Source organism: Rhododendron vialii, chromosome 2a (assembly GCF_030253575.1).
Source record: "Rhododendron vialii isolate Sample 1 chromosome 2a, ASM3025357v1".
NCBI classification, from domain to species: domain Eukaryota; kingdom Viridiplantae; phylum Streptophyta; class Magnoliopsida; order Ericales; family Ericaceae; genus Rhododendron; species Rhododendron vialii.
In genome coordinates this window covers 37,158,902-37,182,392 of record NC_080558.1, presented here as the reverse complement: position 1 = coordinate 37,182,392, position 23,491 = coordinate 37,158,902, and the positions used below count along the sequence as shown (strand labels likewise).

At 39.2% G+C, this 23,491-nt stretch overlaps 1 protein-coding gene across 2 annotated transcripts; it reads left to right on the top strand.

The window, feature by feature from the left end:
• Positions 1 to 5,911: 5,911 nt before the first annotated feature.
• LOC131316679 (pentatricopeptide repeat-containing protein At5g21222-like) lies at positions 5,912 to 23,215 on the top strand. Of its 2 annotated transcripts, XM_058346114.1 has the most exons (6): positions 5,916 to 6,043; positions 6,291 to 6,676; positions 10,424 to 10,667; positions 12,570 to 12,884; positions 16,328 to 17,104; positions 22,329 to 23,215. In XM_058346114.1, exons 3-6 carry the CDS (start codon positions 10,563 to 10,565, stop codon positions 23,058 to 23,060), a joined length of 1,929 nt encoding a protein of 642 aa, XP_058202097.1. In that variant the 5' UTR covers positions 5,916 to 6,043; positions 6,291 to 6,676; positions 10,424 to 10,562; the 3' UTR covers positions 23,061 to 23,215. The 2 variants fall into 2 exon arrangements, with proteins under 2 accessions (XP_058202096.1, XP_058202097.1); XM_058346113.1 differs by lacking the exon at positions 6,291 to 6,676 and having other exon boundaries at positions 5,912 to 6,043.
• The last annotated feature ends 276 nt before the right edge of the window (positions 23,216 to 23,491 follow it).

The window sequence follows — 23,491 nt, the reverse complement described above, 5'->3', positions numbered from 1 at the left end:
GGAAGAGCAGGTGGAGAAGGAAAGATTGGAACCTCAGGGGAAGAAGATAAAGGACTAGACAAAAGAGGACTGATAGGAACAGAAGATGAGAAAGTAGGAATTGATGAAGTTGAAACAGAACTGTCAGGAGATATAGGTAAAGGGAAAGATGAGATAGGTAATTTAAAAGAAGGTACAAAAACAGGGGTAAAGGAAAGAGGAGATACAGAAGCTGGAGTGATAAGCTGGGGATAAGGAAAATCATGTTCCAGAAACTTAACATGCCTAGAATTATACACTCTATTAGAATGAGGATCAAGACACCTATACCCTTTTATTGCAGAACAGTAACCAAGAAAGATACATGGAGAGGACCTAGGGTCCAATTTGTTGGAGGCATAAGGTCTAAGCCATGGAAAACAACAACAACCAAAAGGTTTAAGGAGAGAATAATCTGGAGCTTGTTTATAAAGAACATGAAAAGGAACCTGAAACTGAATAGAGGAATGTGGTAAACGATTGATAAGGTAAAGAGCAGCAGTAAGAGCTTCTAACCAGAATTTAATTGGAAGATTGGCTTGTTGAAGAAGAGTGATAGTAGTTTCAATGAGATGACCATGTTTTCGCTCAACCACCCCATTTTGTTCTGGGGTATGAGGACAAGTTTGTTCATGATTTATTCCAAACTTAGCAAAGAAAACAGTCATGAGTTTATTAAGAAACTCACCACCTCTATCAGTTCTAAATGTTTTAATGGATGAAGAAAATTGATTAGACACAAAAGCCTTAAAAGCTTGAACATGAGAAGCAACCTCAGATTTTGCATGTAAGGGAAACAACCAACAATACTTGGTAAAATCATCTACAAGAAAAAGATAGTATTTATACCCAGAAAAGGAGAGAATTGGGGCTGGACCCCATACATCCATATGTAATAGTTCAAACGGTGCAAAGGTGTGAGTAGTGGAAATTGGAAAAGGCAGCTTATGGCTTTTAGCTTTGTTACATGCGTAACAATCTAAAGTAGTAGTAGAACTAATAGGAAGTTGATACTTTTGGGACAAAATGTGAAGCAAACCAACATGAGGATGACCAAGCCTTCGATGCCAAAGAGAAACTGAAGTAGACTGACTGAGCAAGACTGTAGCAGACTTAAAAGAAGGAAGAAGGGGGTAAAGTCCCTTGTGACAGATCCCCTTGTGAAGTACTTGGTGAGTGGTTTTGTCCTGGATTACATAGCACAGGAATCAAAGGTGATGGTACAATTATTATCAAGAGCAAATTGTTGAACAGAGAGAAGACTATGGGAAATCAAAGGGACATGGAAAACATTGGACAAACTAAAAATATGAGAGGGAGTTGGAAGATTGCCTTTACCTGAGTGAGAGACTGGTATATGCTGCCCATTGCCAACAGTTACACTAGTACTGATTGGAGCTCCATGTGGTTGTGAGATGTGAGAAGCATCAGGTGTAACATGAGATGTAGCTCCAGAGTCAAAATACCATGGTGGAGTAGAGGAATTACCATATCTAGAGGAAGAAGCAACATTGTCATGTCCAGAGAAAGAGGTAAACTAGGATGGCATATGGCCACCATACGGTACTGCAGAATAATAAGGAGCAACTCCATTCCCAACACCATTCCCATAAGTAGCATGCATATTCAGAGCAAAACCAGAAGAGATCATAAGAAGGAGAAACTCCATAATAACCCATAGCATCAGGAGCAACATAAAATGCCTGTGAACTAGGAGAAAAGAAACCAGGTGATGAAGCATGTTGTGGAGAAAAACCATGATTACTACCAAAGGATCCACCTGGACCAGAATACCTGCCAACAGATTGCCCAAAAGATCCACCACCTTGACCAAATGATCCACCACCTTGACCAAAAGGCCTTCCAAAAGGTCTATATCCCAAATTGGTACGATAATAACATGTAGGAGCTTGATGATTGTTCCTTCCATAAATCTGACAACTACCAGGAGCAAAGGGCATGGAGCTTGGAAAAGAAAGGCCTTGATAACCAGGAGAAAATGGTTTAGAGAACTGATTGTTTGGGAACTTGTTAGGATTCTGGTTTCTGTGGAACCTTTGAGCAGTGTGATTTAGTGAAGGAAAAGTGGGAAAAGAAAACTGTGACGGAGGCATAGGAAAAGGGAATTGGAAAGGAAGTGGTGATGGTGGAAGTAATGGATTGGTAGGTAGGACAGAATTGGATCCTGAAGATGGAGGTGTATTAGTAGGGTTTGAAGGTTGATGTGGTGCAACAAGTATTGTAGAAGTTTCCATTTTATCGTGAGAGACATGAAGCTCTTCTGCCATAAGCATAGAGTATAAGGCACTAAAAGTAAGGTGATCAGATTTAGTACGAATCGTCTATTTTAAGGACTTATACCCCGTCTTCAAACCATTGAGAGTATGGAAAATCAGTTCTTCATCATCAATCTGAACACCAGATCCAGCTAGTTTCTGTATAATTTCCTTAATAGAGTCGAGATAACTTTCCATAGAACCTGTTTTATGCAAACTGTATAATCATCTTCGGAGATCATGAATATGTGATCTAGATAACACATTAAACTTCTCTTCAAGTTTAAGCCATAACTGGAAGGTATGATCCGATCCAACAACATGTGGTAAGACTGAAGAAGTAAGCGTAGCAATCAAGCACGAGAGTAACATACGATCTACAGTGTTCCATTTTGCAAAATCAAGATTTGTAATTTTGTTTCCAGAACTATCAATAACATGAGTAGGCGGTACACCACCAGATCCATCAATAAAATCAAACAAACCAATGGCCTTTAAGGCATTCTCGACCTGAGTCTTCCACGCAAAGTAATTCGAAGTCTCTAGTTTGACAGTGATAAAATATTGAAAATTCGCAATCAAGAAAGTGAGAGATTCAGGAAGATACGAGGTTGAAGATTGTGAAACTATGGAGGATGACGATGCCATTGATGATCTTGAACCGAACGTCTGAATTAGGAGAAATCTCAAGAATCTTGAACCAAAGACAATTCGAGAAGCTTGAATCGAACGCCTGAATGAGGATAAATCTTGTGAATCTTGAATCGAAGATGAAACTCGTGAATCTTGAATCGATCGTCTAAAGTAGGATGAATCTCGTGAAACTGGAATCGAAAAGAGGTAGGGTTTCCGGACTTGCGAGGCTAGGGTTTCACGATTCGCGTAGCTAGAGTTTCATGACTCGCGTCTTTGGGCTCTGATACCATGAGAATTTTTAGAGAGAGAGAATCTAGTGTTTATTTCATTCCACGTAACTACAAAAATTGATTGCAGAATGTCTTTACAAAAGCTATCTATACAAACTAAGAACAGAGCAACTAAGCTTAACAAACTAATACAGAGATTAACCAGCTACTAAACCTAACTAATCGAAGCTAACTTCTAATCTCATGCCACCTGGATTTTGTTAGTTATCAGCTGTCTTAAGCTGGCTTGAGCTGGATTCAACAGAAGCTGAGATTAATTCTTGGCTTGGTGAGTTGACTGAGTGAGTAGGCTCAGTGAGTTGAGCCATAGTGCTTGACAAGATAAGGCTCTGTTTGGAAACGTTTTTACTTTTACTTTTTTTGTTTTTGTTTCCAATATTATTGAAATATGCACCATAAACATGTTTGTATGACTATTTTTGTTTACAAAATATATAAACAATTCTACTAGTTTACAAAAATTATAGAAACACAAAAATTGTATTTTAATTTGTTTTGAAAACACTTTTGTCAGCCCACAAAATAAATAAACAAAAACTATTATGGTCACCAAATTTTTTTTTTAAATAAATAAGCAAAAACTCATTTATTGTTTTTCATTATGAAAAACAAAAAACTGGCAACTTTGCCAAATAGAGCTAAGAGTGTTGGATCACCACATGACAGTTCTTCAAGACCATTGAATGATTATTTCTTTTTGAAGAGCTTGAAGGGAGCAATTATTCTATGCCCTTGAGGCACTGTGTATCGATATATCAAACTTCATCGTGACCATCGGCCTCGAAGCCTCCATCACAACCATCGGTCGCTTCGAGAAGGCGTTCACGGCTCGCTCGAGAACGTAGGGTTCCTTCCACAACGCCTCATGGGTCCAGTTGGCAGCCAAGGAGGGAGGAGGAGAGCAGTCAAATTCGGGGGTGTAAATGCGGAGGGATCCGTCGGAGTAGGTGAGGAGGAGTTTGGAGCCGTGGGATTTGATAGCGTCGATCTTTGTGGGGCAGCCTGTGAGGAGGTCGAAGGTGTCGTAAGTGCTATGGACCATTGTTGTCCTCCTCTTGGTAGTTTTTCTCCGACTGTGTACACCAATTTAGGTAAAAATTGAGCTAAAAATGCTAGTGAACAGTGCACATTTTTCTATCTATCATTTTTAACACTACACCAATACTATCTATTTTACCTATATGCTACATTAAACTATCATTTTTTCTTTTCTTTTATGTTTTTTCCATCTTTCCCATTCCGGATTTGTGTTTGAAGCCCAATTCCCTTACACCCAGATTTGAGACTTTCACTATGGCACAAATCCTCCATCCAATTCTATGTTTTGAAGTCTTTGTATGTACAAAATTCTTAAGAACTCAGAATCTCACAAAAATTTCAAACCCCTAAGTTTTCTAAACTCCTCCCATTAACAAGAACTAGATTTCATTCTCAAAACTCGCCCTAGATTTTTACACCCCTAATTTTTTGCTCCTGAATAGAAAGAGAAGAATATTTAACCTGTTATTGAATGGAAGATGAATGGCGACGGAAGAAACCAAGAAGCTCTTGTCCAAGTTTCCATTTTTGGTGCTTGATCAACTTCATCCAATATGTTTTGGTGTTTGATCCAATATTTCCATTTTTCGTTCAATCTTTCATTTTTCCCAATTTTCAAATATGGAAAGATTGGATTGAGTACCTACACATATCGGATTGAACTAATTTTTCGGTACGTCGGTCGGTCTGGTCTCCCACCCGTAGATTTTTGTAATTTTATCATTTGGAAAATTATGTTGAACTGAAGTTTTTTCATGTATTGTTTTCTGAAATTTATGTATGCATGTAACACAATGCTAGTTGTACTATAGAACACACATAGAAAACTAAGCTAACAATAACTTAACTCACACAATTGGGTCTCACTTTTTACACTTTTACGTCATATAACAACACAAATTTAACTCCATTATTGGAGATGGCTTTAGGGCCCGAACTTAGTCAGACAGTCCTTCAAAATACACGCACACACGCTTTCAATTCTTGCAGTGCGTTTTCGCTCTTAATCATCGCTTCCGTGAAATTTAGTACTTGGAGATTTAATTCACAAATGTTTTTGCACATGCACACGGAGAATTATGTGACTTAGGACTTGAGGGTTGACTAAGGGGGTGATTTGACATTTTAATAAAGTCAGAAAGCTCTTTTTTGTCCATATTCAAAAAAATTGTATATTTGTTAGTTTTTTGTCAATTTTTTTAAGGATTATTACTTATTCACGACGAGACGAATCTAAAAAGTATAAAAAAAATTACGATTAAAACCCAATTTTGTTTGAATAAAGACAAAAATAAGTCCATAAGCCAATTTTTCTTCTTCTTTATTCAAAAATATTGAAATTTGACGGTAATTTTTTACATTTTAAAATTTTCTCGTCATGAAAAAGAAATAATTTTAATAAAATGGACGAAAAACTAACAAATGCGATTTTTTTTAATAAGGACAAAAAAATATTTCTGACTTAATTAAAATGTCAAACTACCCCTAATTGATTCTCCCTTTTTATCTACTGTATTTGACAAATTTCCATGATATATTTCCAAGTGTGGTGGATTTGGAATACAATTTTCGTCAACTGCCACCGAAATAAGATTTCCCCTTCAGAAAATGCATTAGGATTTATATATAGGGATAAGAATCGTAAGATTGATGTCGTCAGACTCTCGGGCGCTCGAAATCTTACAAATATGTACAGAAAATCCGCTCTCTCTCTCTCTCTCTCTCTCTCTCTCTCCCCCTCGCTGGCTACAACTGCAAGAATGCCGACAACACTCAGCACAAGAGGTACCAAACTCTTTTCTTTATCAATAACGAAAACAACTCAACTTTTCGCTTTACCCTGCTGTGTTGCACAGAGCTGAGAGGTGCTCCTTTTCTTCATTTCTCCTTTTGACAAACAGACCAAATAATATGTGGGTTGTGTGGTTGATACTTAACTGTGGAGTGTTAAAGAATTTAGTCCGTTGGTTTTTTCTTTTCTTCAAGCATTTTGATGGATGATAGATATAGTAATGCTTAATCATCCACCCAGATGGTTTGGATTTTCTCCAATAGGTCTTCTTCCCCATTTGGCTTCTTCAACGAGCCAAACCCATCAAAATCCTCAGCCAACAGCCTCGTCGCCCACCTCGTCGAACCCGCGACTGCTACAGTACCACGCCAGCCCTGGCGTGCTACTGTAGTCTCGCCTCGCCTCGCCTCGCCTCGCCCCGTCTCTCTCTCTTTCTCTCTCACTGCTTTGGCTCCGGCGTTGTCGCCGTCGGCAAGCTGTGGGGTCAGATTCCGGTGGGTTTGATTCTGCCATCGTTGGCTCTGGATTTCAGGCGACTTCAACAGCGATGACGACTTCGTTTCCAGCGATGTCGCTCAGGCATTTTTGAATTCGACGGCGACAGAGTCTTAGGCGATTTCAAGCGGGTAAATTACTGTTATTTCCAAAATTAGGGTTTTTATTTTTTATTTTTGAGTTTTTTGATTGAATCTCTGAATCTGATTCTTTTGTTTTCAATTGATTATTGGGCGATGGAGTGATCGATTATTGGTGATTATGGCTTGATTTGCGGGTTGTTTAAGCTCAATTTCAGAGGCGTACTGCTCCGGCATCATCTTTTCCGATTTCAAGAGGCTAGGGTTCATGAATTAAAAAATGGTATTTGGGATTTGAGTAGCCCAATTGCTTAGGCTGTTGGGAGGTTCATACTTACAGAGGCCTGCTAAACTAGCATTTTGGCCTTTTGGATAGTCTCTTTGCCTAGGATTGGCTTGAGGCTATTGGAGATGCTATTGTAATTTAGCATCGAGTGTTGGTGATTTTCATAGGAGGTGGTATTTGGTTTGTGAGAGTATCTTTAACAATTTGAGCCATTTTTTTCAAGCCAAAGTTATTTTTTGGCTTGCTACTAGTGCCGGCCCGGGGCTAAAGGCTAAGGTGCGGCTACTTTAGACCCTCTAAAAATAAACAGAATTTAGGAGTCCCTTCTGTTTTGTATCCATAAATTATACAAGGAAAAATAATACGTAATGAGATACATGCGATGAATATTTTGTTGTTTTTTGTTTGATATGAACAAGTTAGTACCTTTGCTGCTAAAATTCTCTTGATGCTAAAATTACAAGAGAGTGATATTTAAGTTATGCTTTTGAAATCTTGTTATGTTCCCCCCAAAATTTATTTATTTATTTTTTGTGAAATCTTGTTATGAAGTTATAACATCTCCATCAGAATCGTAAGAGCCATTTTGTGCCAGATTTAGTAAAGGATTTGAATCTTTTCCAAGACGACTACCTCATCACATATCTGAAAATTGAGGAGTTTGGGAATTAGAGCTGTAGTAGGTAGAAGAGAACGGTATATCGCCCCTCTCGATCCGGAAACGCTGCACCAAAGATTGGGGAATCAGATTACCCTAATCAAGAGCCATCTCTAGGCAGAAATACAATGTGAGACAAATCCTCAGTGGTAGGGATGAAGTCCTAAACCCCCTTCAAAAAAGGATCTTCTCTCCCCTTCAGGTAAGGGGCCCAATGCCACTCACTGGGTGGTGGAGGATCACTATCATCCAAAGGAGTTGCCCTCTTGATATGCATAATGTCAATAGCACGACAGCGAGTCATGGAAGGCCGGAGATATAATAGGGAATGGAGGTTGTGTGGAAGAAAGAAGAACAGAAGACCCTGGCTTGCGTAACCAGAGAGAAGAGAGATTGGGAGTCAAACAAATCTTAGAGAGAGAGAGGCGTGCGCACGACCTTTGTTGTGCCCCTTATTCTCTAAATTGGATCAGCCGAGGGTCCCCTTGTACTTTGGACACTCAAACATACTAGTTAGCAAACTTACTTGATATTCTAAATGGAGCACACATCCACTTTGTGGCTAACAAATGTACAAACCCTTAGCACACAAAACTGGGTTGCCTTGTGCCGATGTTTATCATTTCAAACACCTTAACAAGAACATTTTTAAGAGTCCAACGCATTGTTTTTTATTTCATTCAATCATGTACCATAGATAAACATTTGTTTTTCCTTTATCTTTGTTGTTTTTCAATGTTGAGAGATTGCCAGGTAACCAACAGTTTATGAGAAAATTGTTACTTCCATACATTTTAAATTTGGAGGGAAAACGAAATTTAGAGACGTGCACATTTTATCTATCTGCTTGGTATCATGGAATGTGTTTCCTTTTATCTGCAAGTGTTGTTGAATGGGGTTGTCTTGGTGTAGGGCACCAAAGTCCTCGTCCTACTTCCTGAGAATCCAATTGTTTCTTTTGCTACGTTGCTCTTTGAACTTTTCCAAATGCTATAGATAGATGTAGTCCGATGACAAATTGGTATTATTGAAAGTGGTTGATATGGGTTCAAGCTTTCTTGGATTTTACATTTCATATTGGTTGATTAATGTTGAACCACTTGCATCGTGCTGTGGAACCATATATATGCTAGGATGGCCCATGCCGTTCCTCGAACGGGAAAGCATAATAGGTTTACATTTAGGCTTTGTTTTTTTCGGCTGTAATATGTTTTCTCCAAACTATTGTACCAAATTTCTGTTGTTTTGTTGTGGAAGAAGGAAGTAAAATACATTTTACGGCAAAAGTATATTTTTGTTGTTTAGATAAAGTACAATATCTCTGTCAAAAGCACAAAAATCTACATCCACTCATAATTTGCTCAAGTCGTATACTGGAGTGTGTCTTTTGATTTTGCCCTCTAGTTGCTGAATATGGTTGCTATTGTCTCACTCTAAGTCATCCTATCTGTCATGTCATTGTGAAAGTCTGGTTCCGATACCTAATTGGCTCTCTCTCCATTCTCTTGTCGCCCGAATATTCAGTCCCCTCATATATAATATGCAAAATATACAAATACATATGCATATATATATATAGAGTTAGGTTCCGGTGAGGGATCCCTCATTTTATTAAAATGCGGGACTCCCCTTCCCGATTGAATTTCGATGATCCGAGCCGCTCAAAGTGATCAGAACGTGATTTTAAGGGTCCCCGTGAGAAATCAGCAAAAAAAATGACCGGAAAGGGCTTCATCCGAGCAGTTTTCATTGAACGGTTCAAAAAAAACTGCTCGGACGACGCCCTTCCCGGTCATTTGTTTTGCTGATTTCTCGCGGGGACCCTTAAAATTACGTTCTGCACACATTGAACGGTTCGGATTTTCAAAATTTGATCGGGAAATGAAAGTCCCTCATTTTAACAAAATGAGGGATCCCTCACTTGAAAATTCCTCTATATATATATATATTTATTAATTATATGTATATGTATGTATTTAGTATAAGTATGTATTCTTATGTACGCGGCATATATTAATTGAGGGAGAGATGGAGGGGGGAGAGGGAATGGAAGGGTGGTGAGAAAAAAGAGGAGCTTCGGTTGTTGGAATGGTGTAGGCAGTAGGCTGCTTGATCGTTACTAGTACGTACATAAGAAAATATTTTATAATTAAAACATTTTACATAACTTGCTCTGTCCTTTTCATTCAATGTTATCTAAACAAATATGGCCTTAATTGTGACACATGTTTTCCATTTTGCCCGAATTAGATTCGTGTACGCCTTAAAATCTTCTATAGTCCGTTTCTTTGTTTAGTTTTTCAGCAAAATCCCGAAGATTTACTCTTGCGCTTACATTCATACTACTTTCCCGTTCTCTTTTTTTCTTTCTACTTTCGTCTCTTCGATTACTGCTTAACTTAATGGTGGTCTTACTCGTAGAGCTGCTACTCTTTGTGGTCATGAACCATACAAAGATAGCTATCGTGCTCGGTGTTTGTTTAAATTGATAGCATTTCGTGCTATCACCAGACTCTCTATTAGTTGCAACCATTCACCAAGGTGTTGTTCAAACTGATATTCCCACTCAATCCTCATATGTTGATGTTTTGGCACCGCCACTGCTTGTATTGTCTCTGCTTCGGTCAAAATTTAATTTAGTTTTAATTAATTGATTCAGACTACTTTGCTTGCATTGTATCGGCTTGCATTGCGTCTACTTATGTGGTTTCGAATTCTCAGTTATATCACTTTCAATTGTGTTATTTCTCCTGTCAAGTTATGCTTTCTTGTAAGAGTGTTTGCACTGCACAAGATTGATTTATGGTGCATGACACAATTTACCTATTCACTTCACAAAATTGCTCATATTCAGATGTCCTGACACAAAATTCCTAAGAGGTCTGTGAAACTGGACCAAGCAGAGGTTACATCTTGGTGTAAACTGTAAAGTCAAGGCAAACAAGACATTCAAATTTGCACAGAAAGAGTGCTGAAAGGCCAAAGGGGTCCGTATGGTAGAGTATAGTGAAGAGAAGGATTATTCTAGGACCATGAACAATCATCAAGAAATGACTAGAGTAATGGAGAAAGAACAGTTTCAGCCATTACCAGTCAAGGTATGTAACCACACTTAACAGTTTGTTTGTACTACTACCTGTTGCTGCATTTTCTACTGCTACTCATTCAGCCTGGTTCGAGTTGAACCTCTGGAACTGAAACTGCATGGAAGACCTCATGAGTTCAGGTATACTGATGTTGGGATAGGAACCCCATTCCATGGTGTATCATTACCAATAAATGGGATTGATATGATGTATTGTTTTCTAAATTTACAATTATGCCATTATCAAGCTTTTCACAACTTTATGCTTAGATTTGAGCTTGTCCATTGGAGTGCTTCACTTGGAATCAAGCTTTTACTCAAATTTTACATACATTTTCGGAAAAGTTTGAGTAAGGGTTGGGATGGCCATAGGAAATGGGCCCAAGTAGGTATATCAATAGCCTCTCTCATGTGCGCCCAGTCTTGCACGTTCTATACTTAGAGCGCACTAGAATCGAATGGGGAGAAGCGTAATGCAAAAGGGAAACAAATGCAGATGCAGAGACATGAACCCGAAATGTCCTATACAAAGCTCCAATAACATGTTGCATAACCAATTCTCCCAAAAGTTTAAGCAGCTACGAAATGGACTAACAATGTGTCAAGCAATCCAACATGTTTTATATTAATAGGAAAACTTGTTTCTTCAATAATCTGTATAGTGCGCTACTTTATAGCATGTCAATTCTCTCCTCGCCGAGATATGAACAGAAAAATTATATGTTGTTTTTCCTATTGGAAAATGTGGCACCTAGGCAATTGAATGTGATTTACATGCGTAGTAGGTTTGGTTGGCTTCAACGGATGGAGTTTTAAAACACGAGTCATTATTTAGGTGACTTGTTCAGGAAAAGAGGTAAGGAAATGTAGTAAAAGATTGAGTGTAGGATTTTCCTTAAATGGTAGTGGCTAGAAAACCTTGTCTAAAGAATTAATCTTATAAACAGCGCATCTGAAGCATGATGAAATTTACGAACAGCGCATAGTGCGTTTATAGTTGGGATTTATTAATGAGCTATATTCTTATTCCTTAACATGCTTTCTAGTGAGTTCTATTTACGAGTTCTTAATTTTCAGTAAAGCAGGAACACTATCCCTTCTTTGTATTGCATTATAACTAATTTTATAAGTTTAAACACAAAATGAAAAACTCCAAAGGCTTATGCCTTGAGGCTTACGCCTTGCCTCATGAGAGGTCAACCGCCTCGCCTTGCACTCTCGCCTCTGAAAACTTTGAGATCGTTGTGCTATGATAACAAAAAAGGTACAAATTTTTGTTTGGAATGTAAAGCATGGCATTCTCTACCGACGGACTATGTTACATGGTGCCATTTTGGCAAAATACCCTTGTTGATATGATTGTGTGCAGGATATGGCTGTTTTAAAGCAGATACAGCTGTGGAATTTTCTAGCTTTTCATTATAGAAATATTAGAAGAAGAAGAAAGTATGACTGGGTGCATAAATTCTGGTATAGAAAATATTATTGGTCATCTTTTTTAGCCTGTTGCCTTTGAAAAAAAATATTTTTTAACCTGTTTGTATACAACGAAACAACAAAAGATAATTTTGTCAAGGATGGGTCCATATCTGTGTTCTCTATTTTAAGGTTTTAGATGTCTGACCCATAGATATACACCCACACCCTATACTTAACACCCGAGTCCAAGTTATATAGCCAACGGGTATTTCATGGCATGCATTACCACTGCATTGAAGAAAAGCCATTCAACCATAGATGCTGCCTTGTGCGCTCAATAGACTACCGTTATATCATGTTGGAACCAGAGCCCAAGTGCTCGCTGTTCTAAAGGAAGTTAGAAATATCATATATTAAGCAAATTGCTTGCTGTTCTAAATGAAGCCAAAAATGTCATATGTTAAACCAATTGTGACAATTTCTTCTATCTTTTCAGGGTAAAATTGCAGGTGATAAGATTCAATTGCAATGCGATGCTGTTACTTACAGTAAGATAGCAACAGCTTATGTACGAAATGGAGAGATGGTTCGGGCCGAAGCTATGATTTTAGAGATGCACAACCATAATGTGCAGCCCAGTCAACAAACTTGTGCCACTATTGTAGCGGGTTATGTCAGACAAGGTAAACTAAAGGATGCTTTGAGGTTTGTATACAGGATGAAGGAGCTCGAAGTGCGTCCTAATCTCCCTGTTTTCAATGCACTGATCAAAGGATTTCTAGACGTAGGTGATACAAATAGGATTGATGAGGTTAGTTGTTTGTTTGTGTTTTTCTTTTGTGCTCTTCTGGTCCTATTTATGTTTTTCTGCATAATGCTGGAAGATATAGCCGATTTGCATTAGTGTCAAGCTAAGAAAATTATGTGACAGCTCAAAGAATGGTCACTAGTTATTTGTCATTGCAACTGTAACTGTAACACTATTCATATTAGTACCTTCTTGTTGTGATTAATAAAATACGAACTTGAGCCACAAGAAGTGCAAATAAAGCATACATAACTGTGATGGGGTGGGTTAGAAAAATCTTATCAAGTACCACAAGGGATGCGGTTGCATCTCTTACAATGTTTAGTGGGATCTGTAGTGGCCATTATGAACTGTCTATATAGACGAGCTCAACTCGGATCCTTGTATGACAAGTTTCTGCAAGCATCATATGGATTTAACTACAAGTGATTTAGAAAATCTTCTGAAATTATACATCTTGAATCACCAAAGGGTTTCTGTGAAAAAAAAAAAAAAAAAAGAATCACCAAAGGGTATTCATTTTACCTCTGTCGCGTTCGGTCCTTGTGCACATTACCTCCCAAGACCCAGGCATTCAAAGGTATCCAAATGAACCTCTTCTTCTGACTGAAGTGCACCAGTAACTCCAATAATGTTATGTGTGAAAAAGACTTAAATGCTCTCATTATCTTTTATTTCCCCCCTTCTCTTATGGCCCTTTCTCACCCTTCCAATACGTTTGGGACCGGTTTGTTTGACGGGAATAAGTGAAGGCATGGTTCTAAAAGTCGCTAGGCGCTAGTCGGGTGGCGGAGTGGCGCCTAGTGCCTAGGCCGACTAGTTGCCGATTAGTTGGCTCCTAAAGATTAGGCAGTTTTTATTTATTTATCAGAAAATATTCCCCCTCCCCAAAGTTTGAGTATGTAAAACAAAACATCAAATAACATCTGAAATGAAAACATCAAAGATTCATCCATCTATCCATCCATCAAAACCTAATGCTCTAATGTTTAGTTTTTCATCTGAAAACTATTTTTTAGTCTTCGACTATTCATCATCGAACATTTCATCAAAGTAAACGTTCATTTGCTGGACAGTTTCCTTCTTTTCAGTACTAATTTTACTTTACCAAAAAATGACAAAATATACCCGCTGACTAGTGCCTGCCTACCTGCCTAGCCATCTAATTGCTGACTAATCCCGCATAGTTGTTCTATTGTTGTATGGTATTTGACATGAGAAGCTGAACTCGAACCTGCTGTCCAAGTGCATTATTTCTATTTGCCTTTCAGTAACTCATCTTATTTTTCTTTCAGTACCTTCCCTTTGTAAGTGTCCAGCTTCGTAATTCCACCTTATTAAGAAGTCATCATCATTACACCTTTCACATCAACTTTTACCTCCACTTTCCAAAATTACTATTAACTCTTTACTATTAACTTTTCAAAAGGACAAAATGACAATTGTACAAACTTTTACCTATTAACTTTTCAAAATAGACATCTATTAAGGGACAACCCAAAATGAAATACTGGACTCTTATTTGGGGATAGAGGGAGTATTTTTGTTTCTGTGGAGCATGGATTTTAGTTATCTACAACAACAGAGAGCTCTCAAATTCCCTTTTGTGACTAAATCCTATATCTCTATCTGAGGGCATTGCACAATACGATTAAAGGGCTGATACAAGCAAAACTAACAAAAACAAGAATACAAAATCTAACAAAATTTCTATTTGTGCAATAATAGCAACCTCTTATTAACTTCAACCACCACCTATGCAGTGTTACATTTCCGCACTCATGTTACTATGGTTTGCCCAACACTCAAACAGATAAAGAATGGAAAGCAGATCAGAAATTGAAGCAAGAGGAAGAGAATCATAACAAAACATCTCTGACAATCTATGAAACACTTACGGCTATGGGATATGGAGATGACATGATACGGATACAGTGATTTGCGAAAACCTTTAAAAAAATAGATATACGGTTACGTCTGTGGGAATTATACACTTCTATAATTATTCCTCGTTGACTAGGCATAGAAATGAAGCCATAAGTAATTAAAGAGTAGTTGAATTTTGTAAAAAAGAAAAACGTCAGTATGATTATGCAATATCTATGATGTCCTATATATATAATAAAAAAGACAGTGATATATTAATATATACTTTATACGTACTATGCACATCAGTTTGTTTACATATGAAATAACGAATCTATAAACAAACTCAAATAGAGTAGAAGTAGTGTATATGGTGCATACCTAGAGGGACAGACACTGACCCGGACCTTGATATGAACATTGGACACACGAATTCTAAATAAATGGGGTCACAAACTCGGAGAGGGCCATGTGAAAAATGTGTATATATATCTATTTTGCATTTTGTACCAAAGATGGCAAGCCATGGATCATTGTTTCAACTTTCTTTCATTTTATAGTGTATGGAGAATGAAATTTATATTACACACCTTAGACTTGATTTGTCACCGCTCCCGCCTAATCCAGTTTCTAAATGTTCGAGGGTGAATAACGGAAACTTGACTAAAGGGCAGGGCTGTTACAAAACCCGATGAACTGAAAAAAAACCGACCGATTGATTCGGTTTTTGGTCGGGGTGATGGCGGAATTTTTCCGGACCAGACCGAACCGAAATCAGTTCGGTCTCGGTTTCCTGAAATTTTTGCCGGACCGAACCGATTGACTATATATTTTATATTATATATATATATATATATATATATATATATTTTACATATATATACTTTAAATTGAATAGAAATTTTATATTTAGCGGACCGAAATCCCCGACCGAATAGATCCCACCCCAAACCGAACTCAACTCGGTCGGGATCGGTCCTAGAAATATTTGGACCGAACCAAATCTGTCTTCGGAAATTGCACCCCAAACCAATCCGAACCGAACCGAAATCATCCCTACTAAAGTGAAGAACAGCAAATTAATACAAGTTAAGGTATCCCAATTCCTTGATATAGTATGGTAGCCTTGTACTTATACTATTGGACTTATTCTCCAAATCATAGTCCCATGTCCAATCGTATTGAAGTCAGTGAAGTGATTTTCAATGCTGCATTGTAACATCTATAAAATGTGGACTCATGGTTATTTTTCCCTTTCTGTCAACGGACTATCTCATGCCAAGTGTTTTTTTTGGTTGCATTGACAATGTCATCACTATTGGTCTGCTTTGTTGATGGAAAGAAGGAATGGTAGACAAAGTTCAGAATCTTAAAAGTATGTACTAATGCCAAATAGTTGTCCAGTTGTTGACATTTCTTCTTTTCTCATTTATTCAGCTACCAAATGGAAACCAGAGCATGGAAAAACTTGTGTATTCAGCATTCTAATAAGTTTTTTTTTTTTTTCTATACTCACCTATTTATGAAATATTTTCCCTAGAGAATTAAAAAGAAATAACTAGAAAGCATCAATCTGACAGGTTCTGACATTGATGGAAGAATTTAGAGTCAAACCAGATGTGATTACTTTTAGCAACGTTATGAATGCCTGGAGTGATGCAGGATTTGGGGACAAGTCCAAGGAAACCTTTGATGACATGGTGCATGCTGGCGTAAAACCAGATGCCCATGCATATTGCATTCTTGCTAAAGGCTATGTTAATGCTAGGGAACCGGAGAAAGCAGAACAGCTCCTAACTGGCATGGTCAAATCCGGGGTCCGCCCAAATAAAGTTTTCTTCTCCACACTCCTTAAAGGATGGCTCAATGCAGGGAGAATGGAGTCCGCAATTAGTGTTTTCGACAAGATGTGTGAGGTTGGAATTTATCCCGATTTGAGGACTTTTGACCAATTAATTTGGGGTTACGCTGAAGCAAACCAGCCGTGGAAAGCAGAAGAAATGCTCCATCGCATGGAAAGTTTCGAAGTCCAGGCCGAGAAATCCGCTCTCAAGCAGGTTGCAAAAGCTTTGAAACCTAATGCTGTTATTTACAACACATTGGCAATAGCTTATGCTCGAAATGGATTGACGTGTCGGGCAGAAGGTATGATTCCAGAGATACAGAACCACAATGTGCAACCGAATGAACGATTGTGTGATACAATTGTAGGCGGATATATAAAAGAAGGCAAAATCGAGGAAGCATTGAGGTTTGTTCACAGGATGAAGGATCTTGGAGTGCATCTTGAACTTGTTCGTTTCAATTCCCTCCTCAAAGTATTTCTTGGCATGGCTTATAGAGAAGGGGCTCATGAGGTTAGTTTTTTGTTTATGTTTCCATTTTAAAGTATCTTATTATTTCTTTTGCTTATGCATGAAGTATTCTATTTTGGTCCTAAGTATGTTTTTCTCTATTGTCTTCAAAGGAGTGGCAATAGTGTTGTGGCCAAGAAATTTTTTTGACAGCTCAACAAATTTTGCTAGTTATTCTCCAGTACATCAGTGAAACTAGTCTTGTTTTTACTTTCTTGTAGTTGATGAAGTAGTGGAATCACAACGAAAGGTTTAATTGCCAGCAATAGGAAAACAGAGGCAAAACAAAGAAAGAAGATTAGATTTATAGGCTTTTAGAAGGGATTATTTCAATATAGACATGTTTTTTTTTTATCGGCCATAGACATGTTAGCAAGTGTCACAAGGAATGTGATAACAGGTCTCATAATGCTATGTGTGTTCCATAGTTTTAAATAGCGGTACCCAGAGATGCAGCGGTAGCGGTTTTAGTGTTGCGGTACCGGTCAAATCGAACTATACGTAGCGGGAACCGGGTGTAGCGGTCGTGAATTTTTTAAAATCATCAGCAACACATATTAAACTTGACAATATACTTTTTTTTCATCATTGGGTTAATTTGTCTCATTTTAACCAACCTCAATGCTGTTCACGCCATTGAAGGTTCAGGAGAAGAAGCCGGTGGTTGTTTATTGCTTCAAATCTGAAAATGGTGGGAAAAAGCTGGGAAAAATGATGTCCTGCTGCTGCTCTTTTTTCTTCTTGCAAACTACTCTGTTTTCTTCTCCCAAAACCGGTTCGTAGCAGCCAAACCGGTCCGGTACAGCACCAAAAACTGCTACACACTGCGATGTAGTGGGAACCGGCCGGTTCCCTGTGCGATCTTCCGTCTCAATGCTATACCGGCCTATCTGTGAACTGGCCCCTTGAAAAAGCGCTACGAACTGGCCAAAACTGTTCTTAGTGGCCGGTTTAAAAAAGTATGGTGTGATCTGTCAATCAAACTCAGCTTGAGTACTCCTATGATGAATTGCATTGCGTAGCATCCTAAGGATACAGGTCATAATGCATTAAGAAATCTGGCTGAGTTATCAATACATAGGTTGAATCAGTGTTCTAAACGGCGGGATTAATTGCCGATTAATGGGCGATTAATCGGAAATTTGGGCTGACCAATGAGATTAATGGCTAAAAGGTTGAATTAGGCGGCTAGATGATTAATCGGACTTTGGCGGCGATTAATCGCCGCTTAATTGGTCGGCATGTAGGCGGCGATAGGCGATTAATCGATTCATGGGCGATTAATCGGTTAATGGGCGATTAATCGGCTAATGGGCGATTAGGCAAGGTAAATCTGAATTTTTAGAAAACGAAGGGGGTAACTGTTATACTCATACCAGATTATTTAGGGCTTCGAATTACTGTGTTAGGGCTCTCATTCGATCAGCCTCTCATCGATCTGGGTCTGGGAAGAAACCCAGTCATTGCCTACTGCCGACGCCAGTACATCGACGATCGCCTCTCATCATCGACACCGGTCATCGCCGACGCTAGTCATCGCCGACGCCTTTCATCACCATTCACCACCACTGCGCCTCATTGTTGACTGTTGTAACTCTTGATCCCCCTCTCTTTGTAATCTCTCTCTCTCTCTCTTTGTGTGTAATTTTTCCCTCTCTTTTTCTCTCTCTCTCTGTAATTTCTTGATCCCCCCCTCTGTAGTGTGTAGTATTTTTTTTTACAAAATTTAACACTTGAGTCTGAGTAGCAGAGTAGTGTAGTATTGTAAATTTATGGTTTGGAGCGTTTGGTGTAGGCCGTAGCCGTGTAGTAACTAGTAAGTATTAATGGTAGAGAAGATATATCACATCAACTAGAAAAACTGTGATTATTGATGGTAGGGAGGTTGTAGAATATTTAAAAAAAAAAAACCGACTAATTGCTAAAAGGCGATTAATGGCCGATTAATAGGTCTCGAAGCTTGAAGGTGGTCGGCCGCCCGCCTAGCGCCGAGCGCTTTTTAGAACATTGGGTTGAATAACTAGAATGCCAAATGCCTGATAAATTTTGGATGAAGAAAGAATATTAGAATTAGAATTTAGACATTTACGTCATCCCACCCCACCCACTTGACGAATTCCAATTCCTTAGTGTTTTCAAGTTGAGATCGTTAGCCCGTCTTGGGTAGAATGCCACCCCCAAACCACGATGTTGAGTTGAGAGTGCCCTCACCCTCATATAGTGCACATCACTCTTGTATCCTTGTGCAACAGGGCGGCACTTGAGGCAAGATTATGCTCAAGAGGTTCCTACAAGACGCATCTGTAGGCACGCCAAGCTCCAAACACCTTTCAAGCAACTAGTGAAGCACTGTGTGTCAATAGAACAACCAACAATATAAGCTAAAAAGAATAGCAAGGGGAAAATAGTCCAAAAGGAAAGTGCTTATGAGTAATTGACGTTAGACCTATCAAACATGCTAATAAAGTAAAGACAATGATGATATAGTGACACTGACTGATAGGAGGGAAGCTCCTCCATATACGAACTTATCAGCATTGTTGGTACACAAGTAGGCTCAAGCCAAGGCTTTTGCCCCATCATGCACAGAGAGTTATTACAAGGCATAACAGAAGAGTCACCCTGTACCTGAGAAATTCCAACCCAAGGATGGCTTGGAAGTCATCCATAAGCACCGCAGTGAAATTTGCTTGCCCCTCCCAAGAGCAAACTGTGATAGGAACTAACTTTGCCATGTCATGGATAGGTTGAGCTGCTGGATTCACTGCCTTGATTTGGCTAGTTTACTTCTCTAAGGACAAGCCCAATCTCTCCACCTTTGTGCCTGCCACGAAGTTATAAATGGCTCCCATGTTAACGAAAGCACAAATTGGCTTGCCATTCACCCGAATGTCCACAAACATAAGACCATTGCGAGATACCCTCCCTTCTTCTCCTTTGGCTTCTTTGGGTTGTCTTCCACTTGCCTTGGAGAGGCAGCAACATCGCAACTTTGTGCTTTGGTGCCTGCCTCTTGGCATTCACCAGGAGAAAGGCCCTCACCCTTGGAACTGAATGTCTGTAACAAGCCTCATTTTCATCATTGCTGTTGTCTGACTGACCCTGGTTATGCTCTCTAGTCCCTAAATGGGCCTGTAGAGCATTCAAAGCTTTCTTTTCCGCGCAATCAACCAATATGTGGCCCTTGACATAGAAAACACGAAAGTGGACCCTTACCCTTTTGACTCTTTGTGATGGTCCTTCTCTATGTGTTTGTTATTGTTCTTGCTTCCCCTGCTCGAACCGGCTTCATCAGCTCCCCCACTCTTGGGTTTGCCATACCCCTGAGTCTTACTGCCTGCACAACTTGTGTTGGACATCCCCTTGTCTTTTTGCTTCTGTGGTTCGGTAGCATAATCCACAAGACGCTAGGCGGTTCAACTATAGACGTGCCCATGATTTCAAGTCCTCGAGGAAGAAGACCAACTTGTCCCTTCTCTGACATGGCTTTGATGTTAAGCATCAGTGCTGAAAATGCTTTCACATAATCTCAGTTCGTGCCAAATTTGCCTAAGATCATGTAAGGCACACCAGGCATTATACTCTACATTCTCCGCGAAGAACATGACCTTTAGCTACCACTTCAGCAAAGAAATTTTCATTATCGTAAATGATAAAAAATGAAATCAAGTACAAATAGGAAAAGAAAAGCATTGAGAGAGCTTAGGAAAGTCATTTCTCATGTGGCTGGAGGAAAAATGACCCATGCTTGAGGAGTCATAATGGCTCTTGCAAAATACATAGAAAATAAACCAAGAAAAGCTGAGGTAGGATACAACTGCTACAACATATTACAATGTGTGTACATTCATTTGGACCCTATATGGCATGCCAAAAGGTGCACGGATTACAATTTGACACGGTGCCGAAGTTTCTGACAAGCCATCGTTTGAACGGGTGGTGCGTCTAGGCACACTTTGACACGGGCGCTTGGCATTCTACTATGCATTTGGCATGGCACATGGAACATTCTGGCACGTGTTTGAGGCATCATGGGGTGCAGCACGTCAGCCCGTGACACTAGGTAATGTGAGACTTTGCTTCACAACATCCCTCACACGCCTGATTCAATGGCACGTGTTATTTGCAGACCAGCTAGTCTTGGTAGCAATTGTCGTGTGTGCACAACCCTTCTAATATCAATGGTACCCTAGCTCTTATACCATGTTACATGGTGTGGGTAGACAGTAGAACTACAAAGCAAGTTGGTGTGAGGTTGTCTCTTGCTTATATGAGGGAGTTTCACACCCACTCTCGCACGTAGCATGCTTGCCACACAGCACCTAGTGTGTGTAGGCCATAGACACTCACCCTGCGTATCCTAGGGTACTCTGCGTGGTCAGTAGAATTTAACCCCAAAAGCTGCTTATTAAGAGTGCCTTCACATTTGTAGTATGCTCATCATGTTGACACCTAGGCAATTTGGAATTTCGTTTCACACCCACACCAATATCACTCGGCAGCACCCGCCATGTTGGGCCAATTCGAGAGCTAACATGTTATCAGAGCTTTGTTTTCCAAAAGGTCTCGGGTCCAAGTCTCTGTGTCAGCACTGGTTCCGGGTTTATGTTATTCATCAATTTTTGCATTTGTTTGTCTTTATCGAAGGGCGGTTGCATCAAGATAGGATTACACATAAGGTATGGTGTTGGATAGCTTGGTACACATATTGGGCTCATTTCCTAACATGTTAAGCTTTCCAGACAATTGGTCATCTCAAGTTGAGGGATTCCAATGCCTCCATATAGTAATGAATTCTTGTACTGGTTACTTTCTTTAAGGTCTTGTTATTGTCATGTCTCCAATGTTGCTGATGTGATTTTGACAATGCATCAGTATCCCAATTATCTTAATCATGCTGACCCAGTGATGTGGATTTATGGAACCATATCCATTTTCGTGTTCATGGGTGTTTATATGTGTTAGTTTTTGGATGCATTGACATCGTTACTTCTTGATGAAACAAGAATGGTAGAGCAAATTAGAAACATGAAAGTGTTTTGCCAAGGTGAATAGTCGTTAGATTGGTAGTCTTTTCTTGTTTCCTCTACTCAGCTACTTGTATTTTAGCCTACCATTTTATCCTGCACTTCAGAATCTCAGAAACTAGTTTTTCTTTCTTTTATCACCTATGAAAATGGGGAGGTTGTTGGGTTCAAAAAGTTGAGGAAAACGTCAAATCTGGCAGGTTCTGACATTGATGGAAGAATTTGGAGTCAAACCAGATGTGATTACGTTTAGCCACATTATGAATGCCTGGAATGCTGCAGGACTACCAGACGAGTGTAGGGAAATCTTTGATGTCATGGTGAATGCTGGCATAGAACCTGATGTCCATGCATATGGAATTCTTGCCAAAAGCTATGTCCATGCACGTGAACCTGAGAAAGCAGAACAGCTCCTAGCAGGCATGGTCAAATTGGGGGTCTACCCAAATACAGTGATCTTGAATACAATCATCACTGGATGGTGCACTGTTGGGAAAATGGAGTCTGCAATGAGGGTTTATGAGATGATGGGCGAGTCTGGAATTTCTCCGGCTTCCAATACTTTTGAAATTTTAGTTTGGGGATTTAGTAAAGCAAAGCAACCGTGGAAAGCAAAAGAAACGCTCCTTCTCTTGGAACAACATTACAAATCCGATTCCAAGCGGGTTTCAGAAGATGTGCAGAATACATGTCAGAATCATTCTATGAGTTCCTCTTATCCTAATGGGCTACATGTTCCTAGTGCAGTGGTAACTGGTCAGAAAGGATCAGTTGCCTCAACGAAAAGAAGTCGGCTGGTGTTGAGAAAAGCTGAAGTTTCCTCAGAGAGCCTGTGGAGTTCCGCAAAATCCAAGCATTCTTCTTGTAAATTTGGAGAAAAATTGCTTGTTATTCCTATATTCACTTCACAAGTGAGGGTAACCCTCACTTGATGACCCTATTCAACGTAGCTAACAGTTTACTTGACTAGTGCAAATTTGTTGTCCCACCATGTGTATTTGCTTACTGTTGTACAATGGATCATATTTTTGAGACAGATAAGTGGCATTTGAATCTACAAAGAAACTATTGAAAATGTTGTTATTGACACCTTTACGGATGAATTAATCTCTTAAGACATGGAAAAGGCTAGAATATTCATGCCAATGGGACCTCTGGTACGTACTTCTATTGAATCTGTCTGGGCATCATAACTATAAAGTGGCAAGAGAAATGAAGGATTGGACAAATGTAGACTCATATATCCTGCAATCAACGTTTCGAAGTTCCAATTATGGTGTCATACGAAACGAGTAGCTCTGATATGTTTGTACACGTGTAGGATTCACTTGATAGTCTACTATGATTTACTTACCATTGTATA

Coding starts and splice junctions, on each gene's coding strand:
- LOC131316679 (XM_058346113.1), top strand. CDS start 10,563: ATGGTAGAGTATAGTGAAGAGAAGGATTATTCTAGGACCATGAACAAT. Junction 10,668..12,569: donor TTCAGCCATTACCAGTCAAG/GTATGTAACCAC, acceptor CTATCTTTTCAG/GGTAAAATTGCAGGTGATAA. Junction 17,105..22,328: donor ATAGAGAAGGGGCTCATGAG/GTTAGTTTTTTG, acceptor CAAATCTGGCAG/GTTCTGACATTGATGGAAGA.